The sequence below is a fragment of the Electrona antarctica genome, assembly GCF_951216825.1.
Source record: "Electrona antarctica genome assembly, chromosome: 12".
Classification (NCBI taxonomy): domain Eukaryota; kingdom Metazoa; phylum Chordata; class Actinopteri; order Myctophiformes; family Myctophidae; genus Electrona; species Electrona antarctica.
The window spans coordinates 17,093,520-17,105,840 of NC_136793.1; the positions used below are offsets into that span (position 1 = coordinate 17,093,520).

Sequence of the window (12,321 nt, forward strand, 5' to 3'; positions counted from 1 at the left end):
TGGGACATGGCGATTTCATGTCACACGGTTAATATTGTGGCCATAACAAATGTGATTAACAATATTATTGCAATAATCATCAACAGTCTTTCATCATGGTAAGTCATTTACAGCCAGAGTAAATAAATAGTTCAGCCCCTGCCAGCGATTTTTCGCTTTTCTCTACCTTTCAAGTAGTCACAGAATATTTATCTCTAGCAGTGTTAGGCAGTAACTGTAGTTACTAGTGATATATAACTGTAATATTATTACTTTTCCCAGTAACGAGTAAAGTAAGGTATTACTCTGCCAAAACAGTAATATTATACCTATTTACTTTGTAAAATTAACACATATTTCATATTACTTTTTTGTTTTGTTGGCTGTTGGCTTTTTTTTAATACTTTATATTTTTATTTTATGTGAACACCACGGTGTAGTCATACAGATACAAAAACCAACACATAGGACAACATAAAGACAAATAAAACTAGAAACAATGACAGCGAGAAAAATAAATATGTCACAGGTTACCTATCGATATACACAGAAAACAAAAGGAAAATAAAAACACTGTGGGCATTATGCATGGGCAGAAAGCCGGAACCCTTAATAGTAAAATTAATTGTCTTTATCTAACCTTACAGTAATACATTTTTGGTTAGGTTTTTGCAGGCCAAATGCCTTGCCTAATGGAAAACAAAAAACAAAGACAAAAAGGAAAACAAAAAATAAAAAGGTGCTGTTGGCTTGAAAACATTTCATTTAAAAGGTCGAGAGAGATTGCTGCTTTATTGTATAGCCTTTTAGGCTGATTGGTGACTCTTCTTCATAATATTATTATTGAAAACAATTGGATTCAGTTCTAAAAGAAGCTGACTAAACAGATTGTGTTGTTGTACATCCCTTTTCTTGCGGGTGTGGGGGGAGCAAAAGTAATATGTAATATAGTATAACATGTAATATATTAGTCTTGATTCCAAGTAATAAGTAATGTAATATTATTACTTTTTCTATAAAGGAGTAATAAGTAATAAGTAACATATCACTCTCCTAAGTAATATTGCCCAACACTGATCTCCAGTATGATCGATCCCTTGATAAACACAGAGGTTTTCTCTGTGCTTCCGCAAAAATCATTTTGACCCTCGGTTCTCTAGTTCGTTGAAAGTAGCATGCTGGCCAAAAAAGGAGAGGAACGACGCAGAAGCCGAGATGCAGGCATTTATAAAGTACAATAACATGGAAGTGGACGGTGGCTGTTTTTTTTTGCGATCACGTGGTTTCCTGCTAGACTGTTTCACTGAGAGTCAAACGGCTCATAGCAATAAACAGCGCCATCAATTGTAAAATTATACGTGCTGTTGTGCGGCGCTGTTTGTGTGCCCAAAATGCCAGATGTGCTCAGCCTCATTTTGGCACGCATCATACACATACAGCAAGGTATTAATGAGGCCTTATAAATGCTCCACAGAGAGCACTCATTCCATTCGACCATGACAGTCCGTGATAATGTCACTGTGTGCAGTGCTGACTCCTCCAAGCTGGTATGATGAGGATTTCAATGAAGCATGCGCATACCGTAACCAAATTACTCTCACGTCACCCCTTTAAGTAACCTTTTCATCCACGGCACCCCGGAATTACATTGCTACTATATAGCACCTTACATTTATGTCAACGCTACGTAAATATGTCAATCTTCCCCCCCTAAGTGATACAGTTATGTCACGAGGAAAACATGCAAAGGATATCAGTTTCCATTCGGACAGATTGAACATAACTTGATGTTTTAGCACTTGAATCCCAGCATCCCTAATCTGGGGGGAACATTAGCCAAAGTATTCTGCGACACCCCTGGATTGACTGTCAAAAATGTGCATACAGAAACAAAGCGATACACAGTAATTATACAGTAACTACAGTATGCAAATGTATTCACCGACTAGAAAGGTGTGCTCCGCGGAGCAGGTCTCCACACACTTTGGAAGGCTGTCAACCATAGCATGTAGGAGTAGTAGAGCGTTTTGAAGAAAACACAAAATGCCGGGAAAATGTAATGAATCTGCTACAAATGGCATGTGGGGAGAGAAGACCCATTGTACGACCTTACGGTTCAAGAGTTCTAGGCAGTTCTAGTGGGCTGTTGTAGCACCACGATGAGGTAAAAAGTGGTGTGATTGTGGCCTGGGCCGCTGGGGTGGTGGTCCGGGCAGCCTAGGCTGCAATGCCAGCCTGACAGCGTGTCACGGATTCGTATCCCGATCCCGACGACCTTTGCTGTGCGTGACTGCGTCACCCATATTTCCGACCTCGTGCCCCCCTATGTGCCTACCCGCAAACTCAGATCGGCAGATAAGCTGCTCCTCAAGGTGACCACCACGGCAAGACTCATAACAGAAGGTGATAGAGCCTTTGTTGTAAGGGCCCCTCACCTGTGGAATCAACTTCTATTGGAAGTTAGACAGGCTACCTCATTGGGCACTTTTAAAACTCTCCTAAAGACTCATTTTTATAGGATGGCTTTTTGTTAGAGCCTTTGGCTAATGCTTGTGCTCATTTGATTGCTTTTGTTTTAAATTGTAATTGGTTTTGCTCTGTCTGTTTGTTTTTTATACTTTGTTGTAATTTGTGTTGTGAAGCACTTTGTAAACTTGCTTTTGAAAGGTGCTATATAAATTAAGTTTATTATTATTAGTATTATTATTTACTGTCAGTTTACAGGAAAAAAAATAGCCTATATAAAGAGGGTGTGATGTTGCGTGCAAAGTTTCCACGGCAATCAGACACATTCAGGATTTGTAGCATTTCGTGCAAAACGGTAGTCACATCTGGACTTGTATCGTGATACAAGTCCAGATGTATGTATATAAGTCCAGATTTACACACACACACACACACACACACACACACACACACACACACAGTTTGAGAACCAATGAGTTTTGAGTGTATTAATGCTTTATTTTGCTGTGTGTTCTTTTGCCTCTTGTAGGATTTCTTATTCGGTGCACGTCTCTGATGATTACCCAGGTAAGACCCTCCTCCGTTCAGTCTTGCTGTGTCAACAATGTGTTACACCACTGCTTATAAAACCTTTGGTGGGAAAATGAGCAGACATTGTAGATTTGTAGATCTCCATTAGTTGTGTCAAATTAGCTGGTTAAAGGAGCACTTCACCCATTTTCAACCTATCTTCATATAATTGGTCCTCTCTAAAACTCATAAGATGGCACCACTTTTTTTAAAGATAATCTCTGGTTAAATCACACCTTTTCCACATTCAAGCAATAATGTTAAACAAAAGCAGTGACTGCTTCATAATTGGTGGTTAATTAATATATTAACAGCGGAATATCTTTTTTAGAACAATGAACAACAAAACACTCGTGTAGAGGACAAAGCGTATTTTCTGCATAAAAATAAGATCCTATGGGGGTTTAGACAAAAACACATCACATCCACCTTCACTTTAAATAATGTTCTATTTTTTCCATCACTTGAAACTGTTTAGGAAATATCCTTTCCACCCGACAGTGACGACAATGCTCCTTTAAAGCACAGTGACACTTTGGTTCAAGGTTTGGGTTGTGTAGTTACCATGGTAACTCCCAACTTTTAGTCAGATATCTTCAGTAGATTGATTATAAATAGACATGCCAAAGATAGCCTCTTCATTGACTTACACGGCACTGCTCTCAAAGTCACTTACAGCACACCAAATGAACTCCAACAAAGTAGGATTCTGACAATGTTTAAAATGGCCAGTGGTGGAAGAAGATTAGTTTTGTGTTTACTTAAAACGTTGAGAATAAAACATTACACTGTGGCTATCTGTATGGCAGAGTATGCCAAGCAAGAGATAATATACGCCGCGCCGGTAGTTGTTGAGACACCGGACAGAATGATTAAACACTGAGGCGAACATATTGAGCAAAAACATGTATATTTGAGAGACCACTGTTCTAGTGCAGTATAGCTCTCAATCTTTTTAGGCCGCGACCCCCCCAAAATAATAATATTTGAACTGGGGACCTCCCAAAAATAATCATAATTTGAACTGGGGATCGGGGAGCCCCCCCCCCCCCCCCCCCACACACACACACACACACACACACACCATCCCCCAACCTGAATCTGATAAGCACTTGGAGCTGTTGGAGTTGAAGCATTACATTTTGTTCGATAAATATAGCTTGTGACAATAGCTGATTTAGTTTGTACTTTTGATGCAGGAATTGCCTTTTGGGGGCGTCGGGGTGGGAGGGTGGGGGGGGGGGGGGGTTATGAAAAAGGTCTTAAAAGTCATTAAATTGTCACTTCACTGTGATCTGGTGACCCGCTCAAAGTTATTGTGGGCAACCCCGACCCACAGGTTGAGAACCACTGCTCTAGTGTACAGCAACTGTCACTGTAAGAGCCTGTGAGGCTCCGTTTTTTTGTTTTTTATTTTGGCTGGGGAAATGGATTGTTGAGTGCTGAAAGGTCAAAGCCACGGGTCACGTCCCGCTCTCTGTCGTCACGCTCTCCATTCTGTTCTGGCCTCAGCGCTGACCTAACACACATTTATGTGTTCATTAACTTGATGAGCTATTAGGTCTGTGTGGTGACAAGAGAGCCACTTTGGGGCATCATGTCACGCGAGGAAGTTAACGGCCATGGATGATTAGTGCAGTCATTCATTTTGGACCAACCGTTCTGCTGTGGGCTAAAGGAATTCACTAGGACAGTGGTTCTCAAACCTTTTCGTATCAACGACACCCAGATTAATATAGTTTTTGACAGAGAAGCCCCATCTGAAAATATTTAGTGCCCCCATATAAGATTGGTGTAGTTAAAATGTTTCAAAAACATAGTTTTTCACAAGTTTCTCAAGATTTTCGGAAAATCGCATGATGCAGATCTCCAACGCAAGCTCACAATGAATCGCACCGCGACACGTGAGCTTGTAGCTCTTCTATTTCCATATATCCGATGCATAGTAGAGTGATTTGAAAGGTGGTTAAACAGATTTTTATGCTACATTATCTAATTTAGCTGGGGACCCCCAGGAACCCTCTCAAGGACCGCACTTTGAGAAGTTGTTGATTATCTGCATTGTGGTTATTCTATTGAATACCTTTTTTTGATTAATCAAAGCATGACACATTGTGATCTTGTAGATTGAATATTTCCTTTATTTTGGAAAACCTTTGAAAATCATCAATGTCTGTGAATTTCCCGGCGAACTGGAGGCCGACGGGCCAACTGGGGCCCACTGACGGCCGGCAATCTCCACCCCAGTCCCCGATAACACGTTTACATACACCCGGCCACGGCCTCCGGTGACCTCCCGATAACACGTTTACATACACCCAGCCACGGCCTCCGGTGACCTCCCGATAACACGTTTACATACACCCGGCCACGGCCTCCACCCCAGTCCCCGATAACACATTTACATACACCCGGCCACGGCCTCCGGTGACCTCCCGATAACACGTTTACATACACCCAGCCACGGCCTCCGGTGACCTCCCGATAACACGTTTACATACACCCGGCCACGGCCTCCACCCCAGTCCCCGATAACACGTTTACATACACCCGGCCACGGCCTCCAGTGCCGGAAAAACGGCGCCCCCATTTATGTTTTTATCACTTGAACTGGTTTCTCACTTGTACTGTAACATACTGTATACAGTACAGTAGTTGAGTTAATAAACGCTTCATTCTTATCTATGACTGAGACTGTCTATTGTACCCCTGATTATAGCTGCAGGCATCCATTTTAATGCTTTTAAACATTTCATTGCAGACAACACCTACGTGTCCAACTCTGAAAATGATGACGAGGTTTTAATCACCACGGACCCAATTCCTGTTATTTTTCATCGCATTGCAGCAGGTAAGTGCCAGATTGTTGGCAATTTCTGGTATACCCATGCATTTTAGCTGGACCCTATTAAATGTTCCTAATGGTTTGACAGTAATTATAACAGTGTCATCATTAGGATGGATCTTCAGATTTAAGATCAGATAAAAATGTAATTTAATTTATTTTAATTGTTGTTATTGCAATTTACGAGCTGCGTTCGCTTCCCGCGTTCGCGCGTCTTACTTGTCCCAACTAGTAACTAAAGTTTATAAATAATTGTAGCGGGAGACATTTTTCGGTGAGAATGAGGAGTTTGTAATAGTGCTGTATGCCAGCCTGTCAGTTGAGAACAGGTAATGAGAAGAGTTGTTTTGTATAGATGGGCTATTCTCTCGCTGTGTGAATAGTATCACGGTTTAATCTTTTGTCTCGAGTTTCCCTAATTGGCATGTGTGAGTGAAATATAAAGTGAGAGTACATAACTGACATGAAACTGTTCTGAATGGATTTTGTTTCCTCGTTATTTCTCGTCGACAGAGATCAAGCTGAGTAATGATGCAACCAGCGGCCTGTCCATCAAGACCAAACTTCACATAGAGAAGAACCAGGTAGGATGACACCCGTACTGCTCTGCTGCCCAGGCTGCCTGACAATTATCTACCCAAATATGTTGTTGCTGACAGAAACCACTTATCGTATGTCACGCAAAAGTCAAGTGTGTCTGTCGGTTTTATAAATACTTACAATTTAGGCCAGTGGTTTCAACCTTTTTCATATGAGGCCACGGTCGGACCACCATTTGAAGACTAGAGATTTAGCCTCTCGACCCCAAACTTTGAATATTTTGTTGCTGTTCGATGACATTTGTCCATAATTCCTTGCTGTATTGATGTGGTACCATTAGGAGAACTGGCAAATGTTGATCAAAATAACAATTCTTCTACATTCTCTAATTGAGTACTACAGACGAAAAACTGTTTAAGTCCACACTAATTATGCACAATGTATAAATGATGGATAAGGGGTCAGGACAACAAGGCCTTTTCGTGGAGGGGTCAGAATAAAATTTGGACTTAAACTGTTATTCGTCTGTGTAGTACTCAATTGTTTAACAATCATTTAACTCTTGAGAGTGTAAAATTAAACTGTAAGGGTCCATTTGATTTAATCTTAATCCAAAACAATTCACGGTAAGCATGGTAAACACATCAAATTCTCATCAATCAATCATCATCACATCCATCTTCTCACCACCTCAAGATGAACCCAGACAATGCCGGGCAGTTAAGTCCTGCCCCACGCACGATCTAACTATTTCCAATAGGTGACTTTGGTTCCAACAGCCAAAAACCTTGGTGTTGTCCTGGGAAGTCAGCTCTCATTCAAGGCACACATTGCAGGTTATCTCTGTATCAGAAATTACTTTTCACAGCTGGAAAACTTTAAAGTTTAAACGTACAAAGTGACATTACTTCTTCTGATAGTTGTACTTGAATGTTGACATGAAATAATAATCCTGTTTAGTGTTCTCATTAGCGCGATCATGACAAAATTAATAGGACAGCTTACTGCAAATCATTTTACAGTAAATCACTGTATTAAGAGTGTCTGTTAAATGCCTAAATTGTAAATCAAATGCATAGATAGTAATCTAGGATCATAGGAAAAAACAGATATCAGTCTAAACAGTATAATAATAAAAAATAAATAAAATCTGTACATTGAAACTATATGAAGTATTGAGAACCACTGACCTAACCGTTCACTAGTCTTGACATTGACAATCAGAAAAGTCTTGACAATCAGAAACTTTGAGTGCCAAACAACTTTTGTAAAAGTTACTATATACTACCAGTAAGACGCCTTGAGGGTGAGAAGCGACCTCGCCCTAAAGGGCCGCTGGCGTTCCCTGGCCAGACGGCGGCGCCGCTCATCGGCAGTCTCCTCCATGAGAGTGTGGTGGTCGCGCTGCTGGGGCAGATCAGCGCGTGCACGCATCTGCCTGGGTGACGGCAGACTGCTGGGCGAGTTCTTTTCGCTTTGGCAACTTTGCTCTCCAGAGGGCCTTACTCTCCAGGGGGCCTTGCTCTCCAGGGGGCCTTGCTCTCCAGGGGCCTTACTCTCCAGGGGCCCTTACTCTCCAGGATTCCCTTGCTCTCCAGAGGGCCTGGTGAATGTGACATTTCAATTGTACAATAAGTTCAACAATATCCTTCTAGCGCGTACAACATCAGATATATAGTAACTTTGTAATGAGTGGTTGACAAACTAAATATACCAGGAATCACCCACCCACGCCCAAAGATGCAGTGAGGAGATGCATTCACAACATCATGATATATGTTTTCATGATACAATAGGCATGTCTCTCAGTACTCTATGGGTTTAAGTAAATACACGTTTCCACTATATTGCGGCTGCCAATTATAGCAGAGACGGCACAATACTTTGCACAGCCCTTTTGCCTCCTTTTTAGGCATCCCAAGTTGTTCTAACAACCTGTCTGTGGGTACTGTATGCCCTAGGCTGCCAAATATAAAAACAAATAGTCTGCTCCTCACCTAGCTCTGAGATGGTGATTATGTTGGAGTGATTGGTATAACGGTTTAATGACCGTGGTCATAAAGGCTTCCTATAGGCTATTAAAGGTCAAAGGTGCATGGCATCTCTAAATACAGACAATTCCCTGGAGTCTTCATCAACCACAACAATATCTGGTGTATTAGCTGTCAAAGTTGTAAATGTCTGGGTTATCACAGAGATGGAACATGGATGAAATGACACGGGACATTCTCACTGTAGATGTATGACATATGATATGTCCTTCTCTATGAGTTCCACTATTCTATCATGGCGTGCTATGTACATCCCTTTGTATGCATAGCAGCCATTCAAGATGTGCGGCAGTGTTTCAGTGATCTGTGGTGTGGTGCAACTTGGCAATGAGGAACCTGAATGCTGGGGAACCAGGAACCAGATAGAAAGATCGAGTCTGGTAGGGAGGACTTGTTAGGCTGGCTTTAACTGTGAATGTGATTATGTCCTCATTGAGTGCAGTGTTCTGAAGGAATGAGTGTGAAACAGAGTGATCAGCATAGGGGAGAGGAGACATGCGAGTTTCGCTTGGAGTTTTAGTCCAGTCCAGTGTTGTTCTTGTTGTTGTTGAATATGTGTAGATCCATGAGGACTCATCTGGCATCTGTATAGTAGCTTTTAGCACGTGACTGTGACCAGCATAGATGACTGTTGCTCTGACCTGGATGAGAGGGTCAGTTATGTTATGAGACCCTGACACGCTTATTTAAGGCTCGATTGTTTTTCTCCCTGCTCTGACTGCTCTCCCTCTCCCAGATTTGTTTTTCTTCTCGAAAATAGCACATCTTCATGCTCGCTACTTTTGCACTGTTGAAAACCCATCGTCAAAAAAAAAATCTCGAGAGACTAGGCTGCACGACACAGTCTAAAATAGGGCATTCATTTAAGCAAAAAATAAAACTAAATAAATACTGCGTGCGTGCGTGCGTGCGTGCGTGCGTGCGTGTGCGCGTTTGTGTGCCGGCATGCCAGCAAGGCTATGCAGATGACGGTGTGCTGTGCTGTGTCTTCCAGGTCCATTATGCACCAGAGGAGGACTCAGAGGGAGACAATGACTCTGAGGAGTTCTACTATGGAGGCCAGGTAACACAGCAAACTATACCTTTTAATGTTCATTCAGCACTTTATTGCTTTATCACATTTCACTAATAACAACGACACAACACTCTAATGTTGACACCACACTGACCTTTGACCTTCGAGCACCTGCAAAGTCCAAGTGGACTGAAATGCCCTCAAGGCGTTCACAAGGCCGTGGCAGATGGACGGACGGACGGACAGGCGATCAGACAACCTGTCAGAGGAATACAAATAACCGAGGGATACAAAATTATGTATTCATAGCGTGACTAGCTAGGCGTGACCTGGACCAGATCACAGTGGTCAGTTCGGAATGAAAAGCAGGCTTTCCTCTGTGTGGAGGAAAATATAATATGTTAAAATAAACTTCACCTGTTTTATTCAAATCGCTGCACATTCCTCCAAACACAGCTGCTTGAGTACATAACTGCTCTGTTTTTAATCTTATTCAAGATGACATACAGACAGTGTATTACTCATTTTAAACGTAATCAGCACGCTAAAATATGTATATCTGAAAACATTATAGGTTAGAAATAAGACACGCAGTAGCAAACATCCGAGCTGGCTGTCTGTGTCTCATTGTAAACAAACAGAACTCCACCTGGATGTAGCATGGCACTAACGTCCCATAGCCTGAAGGGGTGACGTTCTGATTGGTTCAGAAACACATAGGCTACAACAAATGTAGCTTATCTACATAAGGAAACACAGCGCTCTTGTCGGGAGGGGGCAGCACAAATATATATACCGAGTAGGGCAACAAAATGGTCAGCGACGTATCTGACACTAAGAGCTGGCAGCCAGCAAATTGGTGCTGTGGGAACAAACACACATGCACTGGTCACGAGGACATCCAACATTAACACACTTGGATGTACTGCAGAAAGACACAGGAGCGCAAAGCAAGCTGGCCAGATGTATGGAGAAGCGACGATGGACGGCATGTCTGAGGACGACCTAGAGAGAGAGAGAGAGAGAGAGAGAGAGAGAGAGAGAGAGAGAGAGAGAGAGAGCGAGAGAGAGAGAGAAATGCAGACAGACAGACAGACAGACAGACAGACAGACAGACAGACAGACAGACAGACAGACAGACCTGTGTGTGGGCAGGTATTCATGTCATATCAGTACGTCTTCCCTGTAACTGCATTTTATTCTTGTTCTTGACAGCACTTGCTTGGTTTTGATCTAAGCATAATAAACCGCTATTTAAGCTGCCAGTGCAGCACATCACTTCTGACGGATTCATTTGATTCCTCCACACAATGCGCTACTATAATTATTCTGTGAGCTGTTAAGAGAGACACTGTCACCTTGCCTGCCCCGGATGTTTCCAGGTACTGCCTGCAGATTGGCTGTGGCAAAGCTTTCTGTCTGAAACGCTGAATGAATAGTTTATTTTTTTAATCTATAGCCTAACCTTTTTAGATTTTGACACTTTTTACCAAGAATGAAGAATTGTGAAGAACATAAGATGGAAATACTATGCAACGCTCCGTTTTGTTATTGTCATAAAAAAACGCTGACGTCTCAATTTGAAGGGATTTTAGGGTCGCTCAATGTTGATGTTGTTGAATGTTGAACCCTCAGTTCCAACTTGACTTTGTTGCAGGTGCTTCTTTTTCCTACTCCCCGGATTGAAGAGAAATTCACAGACAACCTCTGAAATGGAAAAACGTATTTTATTTGTAGAGAAATTCTTGCTATTCTACCTGTTTTATTGTGTTCTGTTGGGGCGAAACCTTGTATCTCCATATTTCATTTTGTTTCTATTTCTATTCTTGTATCTTAATGTCCTACTTCATCCTACAAGAGTGTTACATAACATTAATTTGAAAACTTGTGAAATGGGTACTTCTACATAAATGTGTGTGTTTGTGTACGTAGGTGAACTACGATGGAGAGCTCCATAAACATCCTCAGCTGGAGGCCGACCTGCAGGCAGTGAGGGATTTGTACGGCCCCCATGCAGTATCTCTCAGGTACTCATTCTTCTGCACCGTTCTTTTTGTCTGAGGTCCTGATTTGCATTTTCTTTTATAGAGAGTATGCACATGCTAGACTGAGTGGCAAAACATTGAGCAGCATGGAGCATTATTGGAGTTTGGAAGTGCTCGTTGGAAATCACTCAACAGTCCTGCGTATGGCGCTCTATAGACAGAAAGTAGCTCATAACATGTGTACGGTGGATTTTTATGAAACAAAGACTGTGCAGATAGAACGAGGATAATTCAAGCTTTCAGTACAGCTGCAATGAGGTGAGTTTAACATTGTTTAATACAATGGTTTTCAACCAGTGGTCTGGAACCCCTCAAGGACCACTGGTGGTCCCCAGCTAAATAATGGAAAGTTGGTAACCAAATGGACCCTTATAGATATTTAAATTAAACCAAATGGACCCGTTTGGTTTCATTTTACACTCTCAAGAGTTAAATTATTGTCTACACATTAGAGAATGTAGAAGAATTGTTATTTTGACCGTTTGCTTGTTATCTCTCCTATGGTACCACATCGATACAGCATGGAATTGTGGACAAAATCTTATCAGACAATAAAAAAATAATGAGGCAAAGTTTTGGCTTAATCTCATCAGTGGTCGGCGGCTCTAAAAGTAATGGGCCTTGATATGAATATGTTTGAAAACCACTGGTTTAATATACGGTAATCAGATATTTCTGTTTGAATGTATGGGCTGTCAAGGCCAGAAAGCCTTATTTTTTTTTTGCCACTCAGTAGTCGTTCCCGGGTACGATGATGTCACATTATTGACCTGCTCAAGGGCACATCAAGGTTGTTGTTGTTGTACTGCT

General features: G+C 41.7%; 1 protein-coding gene across 1 annotated transcript in view; it reads left to right on the forward strand.

Annotated features, from left to right (window-relative positions):
- Nucleotides 1–12,321, forward strand: part of parp8 (poly (ADP-ribose) polymerase family, member 8) — a 59,388-nt gene that overhangs the window by 13,491 nt on the left and 33,576 nt on the right. The window contains exons 3-7 of the mRNA XM_079516861.1: nt 2,975–3,012; nt 5,777–5,866; nt 6,374–6,444; nt 9,446–9,514; nt 11,399–11,493. Of these exons, the coding sequence (XP_079372987.1) occupies nt 2,975–3,012; nt 5,777–5,866; nt 6,374–6,444; nt 9,446–9,514; nt 11,399–11,493 (363 nt within the window). The remainder of the gene's footprint in view (nt 1–2,974; nt 3,013–5,776; nt 5,867–6,373; nt 6,445–9,445; nt 9,515–11,398; nt 11,494–12,321) is intronic.